At 42.3% G+C, this 16,536-nt stretch overlaps 3 protein-coding genes across 4 annotated transcripts; 1 reads left to right on the plus strand and 2 right to left on the minus strand.

Annotated features, from left to right (window-relative positions):
* Window positions 1-139: 139 nt before the first annotated feature.
* On the plus strand, window positions 140-8,573 carry kcnk10b (potassium channel, subfamily K, member 10b). 2 transcript variants are annotated; one of them, XM_088401446.1, is made up of 7 exons: window positions 140-312; window positions 2,506-2,921; window positions 5,287-5,404; window positions 5,801-5,961; window positions 6,050-6,242; window positions 6,310-6,452; window positions 6,525-8,573. In XM_088401446.1, coding segments are annotated over exons 1-7 (1,665 nt in total). In that variant the 5' UTR covers window positions 140-311; the 3' UTR covers window positions 7,158-8,573. The 2 variants fall into 2 exon arrangements, with proteins under 2 accessions (XP_088257572.1, XP_088257571.1); XM_088401445.1 differs by lacking the exon at window positions 140-312 and adding an exon at window positions 397-847.
* A 1,231-nt stretch (window positions 8,574-9,804) lies between these two features.
* bdkrb1 (bradykinin receptor B1) lies at window positions 9,805-12,088 on the minus strand. The gene is made up of 2 exons (XM_088400941.1): window positions 11,920-12,088; window positions 9,805-11,595 (listed from the first exon to the last, which is right to left on the minus strand). The coding sequence occupies exons 1-2, from the start codon at window positions 12,004-12,006 to the stop codon at window positions 10,522-10,524; spliced, it is 1,161 nt and encodes a 386-aa protein (XP_088257067.1). The 5' UTR covers window positions 12,007-12,088; the 3' UTR covers window positions 9,805-10,521.
* A 708-nt stretch (window positions 12,089-12,796) lies between these two features.
* Window positions 12,797-15,239, minus strand: bdkrb2 (bradykinin receptor B2). Its single transcript, XM_088400560.1, has 2 exons — window positions 15,122-15,239; window positions 12,797-14,394 (listed from the first exon to the last, which is right to left on the minus strand). The coding sequence occupies exons 1-2, from the start codon at window positions 15,139-15,141 to the stop codon at window positions 13,356-13,358; spliced, it is 1,059 nt and encodes a 352-aa protein (XP_088256686.1). The 5' UTR covers window positions 15,142-15,239; the 3' UTR covers window positions 12,797-13,355.
* Window positions 15,240-16,536: the final 1,297 nt, after the last annotated feature.

Raw genomic sequence — 16,536 nt, forward strand, 5'->3', positions numbered from 1 at the left:
TATCAGGGTGGCTAACCTATACAAGTAAATACATCTTTAAATTAAGATTTTTTTCTACAAATTACCCTAATAATTAATTATTTCATATGTTGTGGCCTGTATATTTTTTTCTTAAAGGTCTGAAGGTTCATGAATAATGCATGTGCTCCTCATACATATGAATGATGTCACCGTGGAGATCCACCAATGGTTGGGCGTGACTCGCCGCTTTGCACCATGTGCTCACACACATTCACCGGCTGCCTGCTACGATGAAGGAATAAAAAATATATATCTATTTTTTTTTTCGCCTACCTGGAAAAAAACACAAGAGTAAGTATTGCAAATAGATTTTTGACGCTGGAGAGTAGATTCATGCATGCTTGAGAACCATTGGGAATGCGATAAAGGAAGCAGAGCATCCTTTTTTTTTGCCTACGCCCTCGTTGTTCTATTCGAGGCGAGTGCATAAAGTTGGGTGGGCACCCACCGGGCTTGCCAGTCCCTTGTGTGCGTGCATTTGTGTTTGTACGGGGTGACTTGCGGTTTTCCCTCGCTTGAAAACAAAAGTATCTCACTTGATCCAGACGAAATGCAGAAAAAAGGAGGGGACACTCGAACAGCAGACAATGCGGTTATTTGCTCGCATGTTATTAGCAGACACATCCTTAAAAGAAGACATGCTGAAGTCTGAAGATGTGGAGAAATTTTATTTTTAATCATGTATATGCGTTTGCTTTGCTTTTCTGAAACGGTTACCTTATTTCACCGACGTTTTTAATTTATTTATTTGTTAGAATTATTATTTTAAAGATGAAATTCCCATTAGAAAACCCGAGGAAACAAGTTAACTGGGACCCCGAACAAGGTCAGTACATTCTTTTGTATGATTTTAAATTTAAACAAATCACTGGAATGAAATCACGTACAACAGACGTGAGTATAGATACGTGTAGTGTCCTTTTATTTGTTTTTTGTATACGTCTGTCATTTACTCTTCAAATATATACTCTAAATTGCACTTATTTTGTATAGAACTACACAATGCACAGTATATAAATACTTTTATTTTAAAATTGCATTAAATAATGCACAGGTGCTAAATTGTAGTAAAATAGCAAGTTGGCAAAAATACCAAAGTCATTTCAAAACAAAAGCATGTACAATCGGAAGATTGACGAGTCAAATAGACGAGTCAAATGCTGTTTTGCACCTTAAACTCTTTTAAAATTTTGAGTGTTGTGTTTACTAATAAGTGACGTGAAAACGATTATGCTTAATTTTGTTTTATTTTGTAACCGGAAGTAATGACTTAGGGAAAAAACTCCAAATCAAAATAAGGCCTCTTACTTATTTCCACTTATTTTACTTGTTTAGAGCTGTTGAACCACTGTAAGTGTCAAAAATTAATTCAATTGTAAGTCCAAGAAAATAATCACCACATTTGTGCAAAAAAACAACAATTTACCTAAGCCAATACTGACAGCAGCTTCATATTGTTGTGAGGCTCAGCTTGCTCCCCATGAAGAGGGAATATCAGACGCAAATATGGTTTTGCACTCAAGCCTTATTCAATTAGTCACAATCAATAGGCGGCAGAGTTAGTGCCTTGGATTTTAGACGGATGCGTGCGTCACAAGCAACGTTAATACAATTTATATTACAATACAGTTCAGTGGAAGGGCGAACGCGATCCAGTCTGGAATGCAGAGCAACCTCTAAACCAAATGTTCCCATAAGTGAGTTTGAGTTCTTCCTCAAACTATCACCATACTTAAAGGTACATTAATTTCCATAACATGCACATTCTAATTCATTTTCACTTTAACAGAATACAATTTATGTCTTTGTAAGAGTAGCTTCCCGTCATAATGACCTCATCGCATGCATCCCTGACGACTAATTCACTGAGTGTCTTTCTGCTGCTTAGTTCTTAAAGTTGTCGTTTATTTTGTGTTCTAAATATAGACTGCGGCTGTCAATATGGAGTGTTATTGAGGAGAACAGAAAGTAAAATCACTTAGTCGTAATTGATTCAGTAGTCCGACCAGGATAAAGTAACAAGATTCATAAGTGCTGTGGGTGTGCATGGGACGCTTCCTGGATGTCCTTGACTCATCCCACGATTGTGCTCGTGCGCCAGCATAGATGTGTGTTTGCACGTGTCACATCAAACATCACCCTTCAAAAACAAAACAAAAATTGACCCCGATGTGATAAATTTCAATAAAATCCTTTCTAGTTATGATTTACATATTTACATACGTAATGTACGTCAGACATTTTTTTTCATCTAATGTAGTCCCATAAATGGTGAAGGGGTTTTCTTCTCCAATATAGGCAATGGCCGCCGACAGGCTTCTGAGGCTCCCTTCCGCTTGACTAATAGCTTTAATGCGCAGCGCCTAAAACTCATTCCTCAGATGATGAGACAATTTAAAGGTTCCTTTTGGTATCGCAGCCTGCAGGCTGGAATGAAGTTATCTCCACACATCTACTACAAACTGTCCTCTCGATGTTTTCCAGTGGCGGTCCAGTCCAACTTGGTCCCTCCCAAGAAGCCCCAGCCGGGTCTGGTGAAGTCCAGCCTGGTCCAGGCTAGCGTGGCCACCATGCAGAACCCGATGGGCTGCGAACCCAAAACCAACAGCCACTGCACCCTGCCTCGCCTGTCCATCTCATCACGCTCGGCTAGCATGGTGGCCAGCATGGACACTGGTTGCGACGGCTCTCTGGCGGCTCTGCAGTCTGTCATGAAGTGGAAGACCGTGCTGGCTGTCTTCGTCATGGTGGTCCTGTACCTGGTGTGTGGAGGGCTGACCTTTAGGGCGCTGGAGCAGCCGTTTGAAAGCGACCAGAAGACCAGCATCACCCTGGAGAAGGCTTCCTTCCTGGCAAGACACTCGTGCGTCACACCCGACGAGCTGGAGGCTCTCATCAAGGTGAGTAGAACAGTTCAAGCTGGAAGCTCAATCATAACTTGAGGCATTTTGAGACGAGCCATAATGCTCAGTGACGTGTTGACAATTGATGGTAAACACGTGTTACATAACACAACATTATAGTTGTCTGTGGGGAGAAAAGATTAGATAACAGAATGAAGTATTGCGTGATGTGAACAACTGGCATTTAAAGTTCTTAGCCGGCTTTCACTTCTGGGCCCAGATTCTCTCTCTCTCTTTCTCTCTTTGTCTCTTCACCACTTGTCAGACTAATAATAAAATAATCACACCCCCTTGACATCTTCTTAAACTTGCAATAACCCCGACCCAGAGGGGACCAAGCATGTGGCCCACTTTCCACCAGAACAACCCAGCATGATGTTAACATCTTCAGCACTGGTGAATTTTGGTCTGTACTTTCCATTTATATTTTTATACTCCATGTCCACCCACCCACACAAGCATCTATTCCTCTTCCTTACTAACCTCAGGGTCTCACAAAGAGATGCTGTAGCAGATGTTTGTTGTAGAAATCAATGATAGCATCTCATGTAAGGCAGGGGGATGGAAATGAAAACCTTTCGCGTGGTGTGTTAGGCAAAGGAGGAGTCCGGAGGGAATCAATTATTCATTGCACAAGGCAGGAGTGGGAGACCTCCTGCCGTGCCAGAAGCAGCAGCTGGGCAAATGAGCCGATTCGAGACACGCGCGGCAACATATAACACCAGTAGGAAGGGAACGCTAACGGGCTAAATGCCAGCAGGAAGTGAGCGCTAACAGCCTATTTGCTAACTAATGGGTTTCAAGTGCTGAAGGAATGATTAGACTTTGGCTATAACTATAATTAAAGCTGCAATGGACAGCTTGAAGCATTTTTTTTTTAACAATTGCCTCAGTACACCTCTGTAGCATACAGAAAGATCTGAAACCAAATAAATAAAATAAATAATGCTGCTGCTCCATTGAAGGTTGCATTATATTCTTGTGTTCTTCCAACGGTGCGGTGCGCTGGCGACTCATTCATCGTTTTTTGCGTGGGAAGACAGGAGCCTCAGGAAAACGGATGGCTACAAAAAAAAAAAAAAAATCAATGACAGACACTGCATGCTTGCCTCGCCACATTTTGCTCTTTCAGTGCCCCCCCACGATACTCATCCTTATAATTCCCCCTGCCAAGGACTCGGGGCTGACGCACGTTGTGGCACAATGTGACGTTGACACCGTGTGCTTATTTATGGGCTGCATTTAATGATGAGTCACAATTCTGAGCACCTGCAGCACCATTACGTCAGTACAGTCAAAGAATCATATTCGATACAGCCGAGTATTAGCGCTGTACTGATGAGCTGAAAGGAATTGAGACGTCTCAATGAGCAGTATTGATATGTTTACAGTGTATATACAACATGTTGGCCTTCAAAATGAAATGTCTTCCCACAAACCACAATGTTTTGCTGCAATGCAGAAGACTTGAAAACAAAAGGGTCATTCAGGAGTCCTCGTGCCTGCAAAGTGCACGTGCACTGAGGAAGATTTTCCACATTTTCAATACAGCACCATGTTGGCGGGCAAACAGAAGAAGGCTATAAATAGAACAGCTCATAAAATATTCACACATATTGCACGGCCATCCCACAACCCTGGAAATAGGTTATTGAGCTTAATTAGATTTTTGTTTCGGCTAAATATAGATACGAAAATTAAAATTGGTTTCGAGGTAAAGTGAAAACGTGCAGTCGACTATAAATAGCAGTATGTGCGCTTGAAGAGGTCCGTTATTTTGCTTTGAAATGTATGTCACGAGAGTAGATGCATTTTTCATAAGGCAGTCGCTCTCCAAAAACTTGCACAGAATGTGCGGGGGCGGCCCTAAATGAGGACGCACTACATTCAACGTGTTCGTTTGGATGAACCAGAACAAAAATGCATTTTAACAAGTTTATTTTTATTTCCCCTTCTCAAAAATATTTCATTTTTTCCAATTAAGTTGTGTGTATTATGTCAAATTGATCATCTAAATATAAATATAATATATATATATGATTTTTTTTGTTTATTTTTTTATTCATATAATATATTGTTAATATAAATACGTTGTCTTTGTAATTTGAAGCAAGAGGCAAAGTGCACGTTGCCATGGCGACAGGAAAACAAAGAATTCACACAAAACATTGAGAGAGAGGGAACGAGAGCAGATGGAGAGCTTTTATGGCACCGTAATGAAGCACAGGCGTGAATAATGTCACGGTGAATGCAAAGCTGCAAATTGTTTTTTTCCACAGAGCAATGCTACGGATGCACAAAGAAAGTAGTTGGCACAAACAAGCACAGAAAATAAAAATCAACATTTTGTGTGTGTTTGCAGCATTCCATCGACGCTGTGAGCGCCGGAGTGAGTCCCATCGGCGACACCTCCTACAACTCCAGTTACTGGGACCTGGGCAGCGCGTTCTTCTTTGCTGGAACCGTCATCACCACCATCGGTACCTAAAAAAAACAAACATTTGAACTCTGAAAAATCTTTTTTACTCTTGAGAACCAGATAGATAAATGAAATCCAAATTATCAATGCGGCCAAAGTCATGCTGAGCTCGTCAGTGTCCCTTTGATAAAGACAAATGTCTTTTCCCTTGAGGACAACTTAATTATCATAACTTTCTGTGGTCTGACCCATCCCTCCAGGAACGTTACATAAGAGCTTTTATTGATTATGTTGCATAAGGCCATCATATTAGTCTTAATGTCCTCTCCCCCCCACTCACCATTTCTTTTTCAGCCCCTTTTGATGTCCTTATTAAGGTCAAATTGTGTTTCGTTAACATGTCAGCAAGGTCGGGTTTGATTCTCCACCAAAAAGGCAGCATGTCATTTTTCTCCAGGTTACGGCAACATCGCTCCCAGCACGGTGGGCGGCAAGATTTTCTGCATCCTCTACGCCATATTTGGTATTCCTCTTTTTGGCTTCCTGTTGGCCGGGATCGGAGATCAGCTGGGCACTATCTTTGTGAAAAGTATTTTGAGGGTGGAGAAGATCTTCAGGGTGAGTATTGACAAATCATGGCGCGGTCTGGCTTGAGTGAAGCCATCGTTGCTTTGACACGATTCTTTGAAATTGCTCTCCGACACAGCAAAAGCACAAACAGATCAGCCAGACGAAGATCCGAGTGACGTCCACCATCCTTTTTATCTTTGCTGGTTGTATCGTCTTTGTCACCGTTCCCGCTGTCATCTTTAAACACATCGAGGGTTGGACCACACTGGACGCCATCTACTTTGTTGTCATCACTCTCACCACAGTGGGGATCGGCGACTACGTGGCGGGTTTGTATTCAATCTGACGTGTGGGCGCAATCATCGATTCCATCCTGATGGATTGTTTTGTTTCCAGGAGGAAACCGCAGGATTGACTACATGAAATGGTATAAGCCTTTGGTGTGGTTCTGGATCCTGGTGGGTTTGGCCTACTTTGCGGCCGTCCTCAGCATGATCGGAGACTGGCTTCGAGTGCTGTCCAAGAAGACCAAAGACGAGGTGGGTGTTAAGGTCTGGCAGGGTTCAGGACCCAATTACAAGTACCACCAAGAACTTCTAAATCTTTCTCAGGTTGCTGCTCACGCAGCCGAATGGAAGGCGAACGTCCGAGCCGAGTTCCGAGAGACGCGGCGGCGCTTGAGCGTGGAGATCCACGACAAGCTCCAGCGGGCCGCCACCATCCGTAGCATGGAGCGCCGCCAGCTCGGTCTGGAGCAGCGGGCACACTCTTTAGACATGCTTTCGCCCGAGAAGAGGGCTGTTTTCGCTAGCCTGGACGCCGGCCGCTATAAGACCTCGTCCCAAGAGAGCATCGACACCAAGCTGAACAACTTGCGGCTGAAAGGCGCCTGCGAGCCCTACGAGCACTGCGGCGGCGATCCGCAGACGGCATCCTCGTCCGAGGAGAACCTTTTCAACCTGCGCTTTGGTTCCCTCACCAAGTTGGCCAGGCGTAGCAAGAGCCGAGAAATCCGGAGGAATATACCCGGGGACGATCGACGGGCCAGTATCAGCGTTGGAAACGGGAACGCCATGGTTGACGAAGAGCGGGGTGAGGGAGCGGAAGGCGATTGCGAGCCGGACGAGGAAAACCGGGAGAGGAAAGAGAGGAACACCAGTTTGACAAACCTGTCACAGTACTCCATGGAACGCTCCAAGTTGAACGGGTGCATACCGGAACTGTCTCAACAACAGGACGATTAGGTGTTCTCTGGAGACACTCGTCTAATGGAAGGATAGAGTTCTATTGAGAAACTCATCAGAATCAGAAATATATCTGGATTTCTCAAGGACCCCTTCAAGTTGAACAAGCGGCATACCGAAACCATCCAAAACCCGATTGATTACCTCTTTCCTGGAGAATATTATTGACTTGCCAAAGCTTGCCCCCAAGGTAGCGTCTAGAAAAATCGTACCGCCTTGGGATTATTTCTGGACTTCAAGGAGAGCTCCGAGGTGAACATTAGCATACCAGACCAATTTACTATTTGCTTGGCAAACCTAGCAGGTCCAAAACCTGGACAGGTTTTGTCTGGTATAAAAATAACCCTTGAGTTTATTATCCCGCTGGCAAGCCTTTTGTACGCCTCCATTTTTTGCAGAAGTCCACAGGCATCGAAGAAATGTGCCTTTTCCGTTTCCTCAATTAGCTTGGAGCTGCTCCCGGGAATTTCTGTCATGGTGCCATAAAATCACGGGCAGCAAAACCTGTTGCCAAAAAAAAACAACAACAACAACAAAGCAAAACCAAGGAGACTTTGTAGTCTCAATACCTCATCGCAAATATTTTTACTTTGGCTCTCATTGCGGTGTTGCTAGCTGGCTAGCTTGCTTCTGCCCAATACGATGTTAAGAAAACAAACTTGGACATGTGAATCTACATCATCATCCATCTTCAGGGTGTGCTATCGATCCCAGCTTTGTCGTCATGTAACGCCTTGTCTATTTTCGGACCGCTGCTGAAGACATGGTGGTCGGCGGGAGAGGCCGAGGATCAATGAACACACGCTAAGTGACTATAAACCGCGTCATGCTAATCAGTCTTATCGATTGCGCATGGAATTGTGTATTTTTGAAATGCAATGTACTACTTCTCTCGTAATTCAGCGGGAAAGAAATCAAGATGGATGGCCACTTACTTTTTGTAACACCACAGTTTTGTACACTAAGCATGTTTTTGCCTGTTTGAAACCATTGGAGCACTTGTTATAAATTATTCATTTCATCTTCAACACTGTAATATCGATATCTGTAATATCCAACCTGGGACGACTATAATAATCAGTTAATTTAACTGATTGTTAAAAGTTAGGCTTCACCAGTCAATTAAAATAATTCTGTGACGAAATGGTTTCTCAAGGATCACAATTTTCAAGCCCATTCCAAAAGTGGACCATTTCAAATGTATTTACGTGGTTAAAAAAAATTACAGTTAACACTGCAGAACTCGTAAAATTGATTATTGGCATTCTAAAGGGCATTTCTACACAGCTATGGTTATAACCTCTGGATGACCATGACCTGTGAAGATTCTTGTGAACGTTTAATGAAAATTTCACATTAATTGTATCCAGTGCCTTTTTTTTTTGCAGATAATAAATATGGCAAAAGAAATTTCAATACCGTCGTCTTCTCCTTATATTTACATCTCAAACGTCAGCTTTTATAATTTTATTTTGTTCAAAGTGTAAATGTTGAGACTTTAGTGACTAAAGTCCTCAACATTTACACTTTGAAACTTATTTCATATCTCCAGCCCTTCATTAAGGACAGAATTAGTTTTCTATTTTTATTATTTATTTAAAAATTTCAAGTTTGATGCACCTTTTATTCCCCTAAAGGAAAAACGAACCATGATGTAATTAGCGTGATGCGGACTAGCCTGAAGTTCGTGCATGCCCGCAGTCACGTGCGTCCAAATGTGTGTGAGCCAGCTGGCAACACCTCAAAACAAATGAATCAAGGGGAGTGAGATGGCTATAAATCGTGTTCTTCCAAGGTGGACGTGACCCCTCTTTCCATTTGGAGACATCTCGCTCCAGCTCTTGCCCACGTTTTTCTTGTGAATCCATCATGTTTTGGCTGCACTTACTTATTGACCTGCTATTCGTTTGGATTAAGAGAGAAAATAAATTTTCACAGAAAACACTCTAATCTATCGTACACATCGCACAAATGGAAAAAAAACCCTCGATTTATTTATTTATTTATTACCTGTACAACTAACAGTATGATGTGAGATTTGAACAACTACTTTTGACAATTGCAATTCTGTTTTGAGAAATGTATCAAAACCACAGAGAAAAACACATTTGATGAAATTTGCCCTCATCTAGGAGCACCAGCAGTAGAAGGATGTAGAAACAGGATGAGGAGGAAGAGGTGTGAACATGCTGAGGAGAAAAATGTGTGAGACGATTGCCTGCAGGACCTCAGCTTGCTTCATATCATTTCAAACTGAGCTGCCCTATCAATTTAATTCTATGTCGAAGCTCAGCATGAAATTTTATCAGAATGATATTTATTAGCATTTAATGAACCCCCCCATCCTGTAAAAAATGAAACTAGTAAAAAAATACAAATAAATATAATTTATTTTACTAATATATTTGTTCAAAACGTGAGTCACAAAAGTTTTTTTGTGCCAAATTTAATGATGGAAAAACATGAAGTTAAAAAAAGAATCAAACAAGGTAAACACAACACAGCTGATACTTTCCATGAAACTATCTGATGCTATTATTAGTTTGTATTATGTAATATTTTCATTGCATGCCTCTTGTTTGCGGTATTTCTCATCTGTTTTCCCTTTTTTTTTAGCTGCAAGGTTTGACATAAAAAAAAAAAAAAATTCCATAATTATGGCCAACACCTGTGCAAAAAACGCTTCATTATCCGTAACACACAAATCAATTGATCCTAACCTCCACATGATCAACGTGTAGAGGACAGTGGAAAAGAATGGAAAATTAAGGCTGAAGGTCCAGCGGGTTGTGCTGATGCAGGTTTTTTTTTTGCCGTTATTGAGATGAAAGGCATTATGTGAAACGAAGGGATGGATGGATAGATGGAAAAAGGGATGGAGGGAGGAGAAGCACTCACATGGCATTGCACATGCACCTCATCAGGCCTTTTTCTCATTAGCAAGTGTCATGCGTGTAGTGTCGAGGGAATAAATCATGCTTGTTTACATCCAGGTATAAAACAAAACCCCCAGCATTAACTCTTTGGGCTCTATGCTGGCCGAATGTTTCTAAATATCACGTGTCCTATACCACTTGAAATGTCCTGGAACCCATCACACTTCTAAAAAGTAGATTTGCATGTCACCCACTTCAAGGGTCAAGATAGATGTTCAGGGTAATCTTTTGTTTTTCTGCGTTGTGAGTTCTGCCGGAATCAACAGTGACGCCTTGTGGCCAAAGTGCTACATTGCACTTCATGTACCGTAGTGCAATGTTTAGTTATCCTGTAAATAAGGTCCACTACAAAATATTTGTTTATATTTTGACTATTGTGGTTGTCATACTAATAATATTTTGATGATTTTGGTTTGATGATTATCATCTTAAATCACCACAGGCTTAATCTGCTCTGGTCTTTGAATGTAAGTGGACACGACAGAGCGCTGATAGGTGCTTATGTCCGATCCCCTGCGATTGTTCAGAGCCCTTCTATAGATGGCCTTAACTTTCTTCCTGAAGTACTGCCCGGAGAGGACGTAGAGAACAGGGTTGAGAGCGCTGTTGAGGACTCCGAGGTAGGCCGAGACTTGTCCCCCGATATCCAGAGTGTGGGACCACGTTGTGACATCCAGCATGTGGATGTCACAGAGCGTGTCAAGGAAGGTGAAAACTTGATAGGGCCCCCAGCAAAGTATGAATAGCAGAGTGACGGCGTACAAGAGAAACGAGGCTTTGGTGTCATTAACATCCTTGAGACCTACGTTCTCCTTTCTCTGTCGCAAAGTCTTGACGATAGCCACGCTGCAGGAGACAATCACCAGAGCGGGGACAACAAAGCCGACGGCATTCAACAGAACCTGGTTGGCTAACTTCCACGAGCTACCGTGGCTGTAGTCCAACATGCAGGCTGTCATCTGGAATTCTTCAAAGTCTACCGTCTTTCTGTGGAGAATGCTTGGTGTGCTGAGCGTTAGCCCCAAAATCCAGAGGAACACGCAAATGATCTTGGCGTACCGCGTCCGTCGGAGCCACCTCGCTTTCATGGTCCTCACGATGGCCAGGTAGCGGTCCACGCTGATCATGACCAGCGTGTAGACACTGGTGTAGAGGTTCACCGTCATAACCAAGTTGACCATCTTGCATAAGGCGTCGCCGTACGGCCAGTTGAAACTATTGAGGATGTTGGCGGCCCAAAAGGGGAGACCGCACAGGAGGGCAAAGTCAGCCAGTGCCAGGTTACCCAGGTAGATCTCAGCCACCGTCAGACGATCCTTGTGGAAAAGGAACACGCAGAGGATGAAGAAGTTCAAAGGGAGGCCCAGCGCGGATACGACGATGATGTAAGGGGGGACGATAGTGCGGACGGTGAGGAGTTCCGTGGATGTGAGAGAGTTTAGAAGGGTGCTGTTCTCAGACCATGAAGTTGCCTCTGGCTGCAGTGTGGTGGGCTCCATCGTCTTCACAGCGACAAAACACATTTTAATGATGGGGACTGAGCCCTTCTAATTGCCTAGATTTCATCCTAAAACACTCTAATACAATTCAAAACACATCCTAAAAATAAATCACTTCTATCCGATTTGAAGCAAGTGCTGTCACAGCATGATTTGCTTTTTTTTTTGCGCTCTTAAAATATATATCATGTGATTTGGTCATGCACTATGACTAAACATGCTGACTCAATTAACAGATGTTTCCTCTTCTCAGTCACATTATTTCCATAAATACTTCCTACACTGCTGGTCATTAAAACTATTCAAAGAAATATTAAGAGTTCTTACCATGCTTATCAAGTTGCTCATACGCATTGACGTGGCGAGTGGAAGGAGCAGTGGAGCGAGGAAACCTTTTTGTATATAGAGCCGCATTCTTGCACTGCCCCGATACGGCAGCTTGTTTATGAACAGTCCCCAACTTGTGAATTACTACACGGCCCTAAATGGAAAAATGTTCACAGTGCAACAAATGTGCTCAATTTGTCAAACTGTTGGCAAAATTAACATGACACAAACAGGAAGTCATATTTTGTCATCTCAAACTTAATTGAGAAGTGCAGTCACTGAAAAGCATGATGACGACACACCCCTGAATTGATGGAGTCCCTGTTAAATAGATTCAATGGAAAGGTGCAATAACGTGTCATTCAGGTAGTTATGTGTATTGTAGTGACACCTAGCGGTTAAGATCCATATTGCACCTACATTTTTATTTACGAAAGAGAGTAGCTGTTTGTGTCAAGGGTTAGCTTTAAAATATATACGTATGTTACGTCAAGAAAGGTCGTCTTTATTTTGTTCTTAATTTAAAAAAAAAAACTATCCATAAACAACCTTGAAAAAGTTGTAACTGTGGCAACACTGCTTGTCACAGCAAGTTACTGGCATGTTGTGGTTGGCACACTTTTTACAGCAGACACCCTTCCTGAGGCAACCCACCCATTTTTTTTTTCTGGGTGGTTATATTTGTTTGATTTAGTGTGTAATCATGCAGTTTTGAAACTCTGTACAACTTTTTTATGCCAAAACAGATTTTATTTCTGCAACAAGGGAATTTGATATCCTCCCCATTTGTTGATATTTTTACTGTAATTACCATTTCTTGGAAAATGCAGTTAGACAGAATGAATCCATTCAAAATTGAAATAAATGTAAGCCATAATCACCTTTGGATTGTGCAAATGCAGCTTTTAATTTATACTTCATTTCCATCGCATAATAATAAATACAAGCAGGCACTTAGTATGATGATCATATTAACAAATGATTTGCTCTCATTCAATCAATAATGCTTTTTTTATAGTACTAAAACAATGCATGGCAGCGTCATTGTAAAAGATTGGCAAAAACACATGCAACAAAAAAAAAATTCTCCTTTGAGGTTAACTAATCTCGTGGTAGTCCACTACCCTGGTATGTGGTTTATGGCTGACTGCCTTTTTGGTATTCCATGCCTTTATTTTGGGGAGTGTCTGTGCAGCCTCCTACAGACCTCTGAGTCAACTGAGTGGGTTGCTTGATTGTAAGAAAAAGGCAGGCAGCACCATGGCGTGTCACCACTGGAAAATATGGACCATGACTCATTTGCCTGTTCAAACGTTTAAATGCACTTCAAGAAAACACTTTTGGATTGTACTTCATCAACAGACAGATTTTACGATCAAAACACAATTTGTACATGCATAAGCTTTCACTTTGAACATCTGGGAGAGTTCAGATCTTTACGCAAACGTCCTCAACGTCGCAGAAGTGTGCGAACGCGTGGACGTGGTCGTGAAGCTACTGACGGACCATTGCTTGCACACTTCCTGAGCTTTTTTCCGGAAGTTTTTCCCAACGATAACATACAAGATGGGATTGACGATACTGTTGAAGAAGGCCAGGTAGTCGAAAAACTGGCTGCAAATATCGATGGCGGCTTCCAGGTGGCACCCTTGCATCACGCCGGCTTTCATTAGCACATCCAGCAGGGTGACGATGTGAAACGGTATCCAGCAGACGAGGAAGGCGACCAGGACGACCAGCACCAGCGTGGTGGCCTTCCTCTCGCTCTTCTCGTTGTTGAACCTATCTACGGAGGGTTTCCGTAACGCATGGATGATCTTGACGGTGCAGAACGAGATGATCGTGATGGGGATGACGAAGCTAAAGCAAATTAGCATCACGTCGCAAAGCAGCATCACCGCGCGGCTGGGGAAATCCAAGACGCAGGCGTGCACGTTGTACTCCTCAAAATACTTGACCTGCCTGAAAACCAACGTCGGAGCGCCGAGCAACAAGCTGAAGGCCCAAACTAGCAGACAGCCCACTTTGGCGTATTTTGGTCGACGCATTCGCCCGTGTGACATGGGGTGAACTAGCGCCAGGTAGCGATCCATGCTGACCAGAACCAGAAAGTAGATACTGCTGTAAGCATTCATCTTGATGCCCGCGTTGACTATTTTACACATGGCCACTCCAAAAGGCCAGTTGAAATCGTTTGCAATGTTGACGGCCCAAAAGGGAAGACAGGACACTAAGATGAGGTCGGCGGCCGCCAGGTTGCTCAGGTAGATTTCCGCCACTGTGCACGACTTCTTTTGTAGGCAGAAGACCAGCAGCACAAAGGCGTTGAGCACCACTCCCAACACGGTGATGACCGCCATGTAGACGGGCTGGCTGCTGGTCAGCGCGTACCAAACGTCGGGATCGATGCAGCTCTTTTCCATGCTGGTATTTTGGCTCCAATTTGCATGCGTGGTGGTGTTCACCTCTGGCATTCTACGAGGGGGAAGCAAAAGTCCTAAAATATCAACTAAATATCCAATCTCGATCTCTTTGTAAATCTCAACAATAAATCCTTAGCCTGCTGGCTAACCAAATGATTAAACTCAAAAGTTAACCTCTTCAAAAAGGAGCTACAGGATGTCAATTAGACTATTACAGTGGTGCGTTTTTGTATGAGAAGTCTAATTGCATTAGCGTGCAAATTTATGTCCTCGCCATATACAGTAGATTGGAATTAGCTGCAATAATGAGCAACTGGCTCGGGTCTGCACGACTGTAATTCCCCAGAGGGGGATTTAAATTGGACACGGTACATTATGAGATGTCGTGCTGCTCGTCTGTTTTGGTTGATTACATAAGCCGACGTCAGCGGAATAATGAGAACACTTTGACCGTATTAACAGAGAAGAGACTGTGCTAAATATTTATATTCAAAATTTTCTTTGACTCATTTCCCTGAAAACATGTTTAATGACATCATGCACTGGACAATAGTATTCGCTATCTATGCACAGAATATCTAGATTAACATAAATGGAATTTTATATGGCTATATGCAGTCATGTTAAAAAAAATATGTGGTAAAAAGTTTTTATTCTAGTTTTCGGGATTAAATGCACTGTACAAAATGCTTAACATTTGTAAAATTCTGCTCAGAGTCCGGTCAGGAGTAATAAATTTAACATTATGATATAAATATGTGAAATGTGAAAGCATTTACCTTGTAGTTTGAAGAGCCATTTCCCTCTTGAGTAAACTCCGTCCAGATGTGAAGTGTGCAGATGCCAGTCGGCGCTGTCGGACGAGCTTCCCCTTCCCCGCCCAGTCTTTGTGTGACTCGCTCTTTTGAATGAAATTAGAGCTGAAGTGATGTCAGCCAAAATATGTTCCTTCGAATTCTATTTTTCCAGCGAACCATTTTATTTTTTCACTGACTTACCGTAACATCATGTCTGAATTTTTGGTACGTTACTGTTATAGTGTCATAATTTGGAATTACTGTGTTCATTTAGTGACTGTACTTGTGCAGATGTCCTTTATTTGCATTTGTGAATTAAATGAAAAATATATAGACTCAATCTTAGACTGGCTAATTGGTGGTCTAAATTGTGGCGCAGATTTGATTCGCTGAACGTTTTAATATTTCTTTTGCAAATATGACATCTTTGTTTTTAAAAAACTAAGAACATTTAGGGCAAGTTTTATGTTTTTTTTCTGACGCTAGCCTAAAAGAACTGAGACTTCTGTTGTTTCTCCCGCTTCCATTTCGAGTCATCATGAACATGAGTGGTGCTTTTAGCGAGTGCAATCTCGAGGTTAACATTTCTAGGAGTAACACAGCAATTTGTGAGCCGTCCAATTCTCACAGCGCTGCTCATTACGGCTAATGCATTTGCTCCCAAAGGACGTTTTGGGAGTTAGCATTGATTCCGTGTTTGAGACCAGTCGATAATGTGTCAAGACACAACTTCTTGGTCATATCCACGACCACAAGAAAGTGCGGTCCGAAATGGCGCCAGAAAATCAGTGTTCAGTCTACATAGGTCCGGAAAGTGGCACCAATCTCTTACCCGCAGTTCGCTTCCTGTAACTGTACCAAACTCGAGAGAACGATTTATTGAGACTTTCGGATGAATTGTTTCCTCGTCCTTCCTGTGTTGCCTTTTTAAAACTTTGAGATTAACTTTTGATAACTTTGAGATTAGCAACACAATCACATGTCACAGTTGTGTTCCGCCTTAAATAAAAGCTGACATTTCATTGTTGAAATGCACTGTAAAAAAAAAAAAAAAAGTCAAACGTCAACACAAGCGCAACAGGATCCCAACACAAAACAGTTAAGATGGAGAAAAAGGAAAATGTTGAGATGAATCTCAAGAACATAGCAGCTCCCCCTACTTGGCAACCTCTTGGACTGTTTACTCAATGTTCCATGCACGTGTTGCCATGTTGAACTCCCACCTCTTTTTGTCGCGTTTCATGACGCCAAAAACCAGACGAGTGGTGTAAATTATCTTCATCGACTTCGATAAAATTTGTAAAGTGAATTGCTGGCAATGAATTTAGACCAAGCACTGATAACGCCACACACAATTCAAGTATGTACCTGTCATTTGTTGTTTTCAACTGGTTTAT

Source organism: Syngnathus floridae, chromosome 16, assembly GCF_059516105.1.
Source record: "Syngnathus floridae isolate MCC-2025c chromosome 16, RoL_Sflo_1.0, whole genome shotgun sequence".
Classification (NCBI taxonomy): domain Eukaryota; kingdom Metazoa; phylum Chordata; class Actinopteri; order Syngnathiformes; family Syngnathidae; genus Syngnathus; species Syngnathus floridae.

Coding starts and splice junctions, on each gene's coding strand:
- bdkrb2 (XM_088400560.1), bottom strand. CDS start 15,141: ATGGCTCTTCAAACTACAAG. Junction 14,395..15,121: donor ATGGCTCTTCAAACTACAAG/GTAAATGCTTTC, acceptor TCCCCCTCGTAG/AATGCCAGAGGTGAACACCA.
- bdkrb1 (XM_088400941.1), bottom strand. CDS start 12,006: ATGCGGCTCTATATACAAAAAGGTTTCCTCGCTCCACTGCTCCTTCCA. Junction 11,596..11,919: donor TGAGCAACTTGATAAGCATG/GTAAGAACTCTT, acceptor GTCGCTGTGAAG/ACGATGGAGCCCACCACACT.
- kcnk10b (XM_088401445.1), top strand. CDS start 793: ATGAAATTCCCATTAGAAAACCCGAGGAAACAAGTTAACTGGGACCCC. Junction 5,962..6,049: donor GGGTGGAGAAGATCTTCAGG/GTGAGTATTGAC, acceptor TCTCCGACACAG/CAAAAGCACAAACAGATCAG. Junction 6,453..6,524: donor CCAAGAAGACCAAAGACGAG/GTGGGTGTTAAG, acceptor AATCTTTCTCAG/GTTGCTGCTCACGCAGCCGA.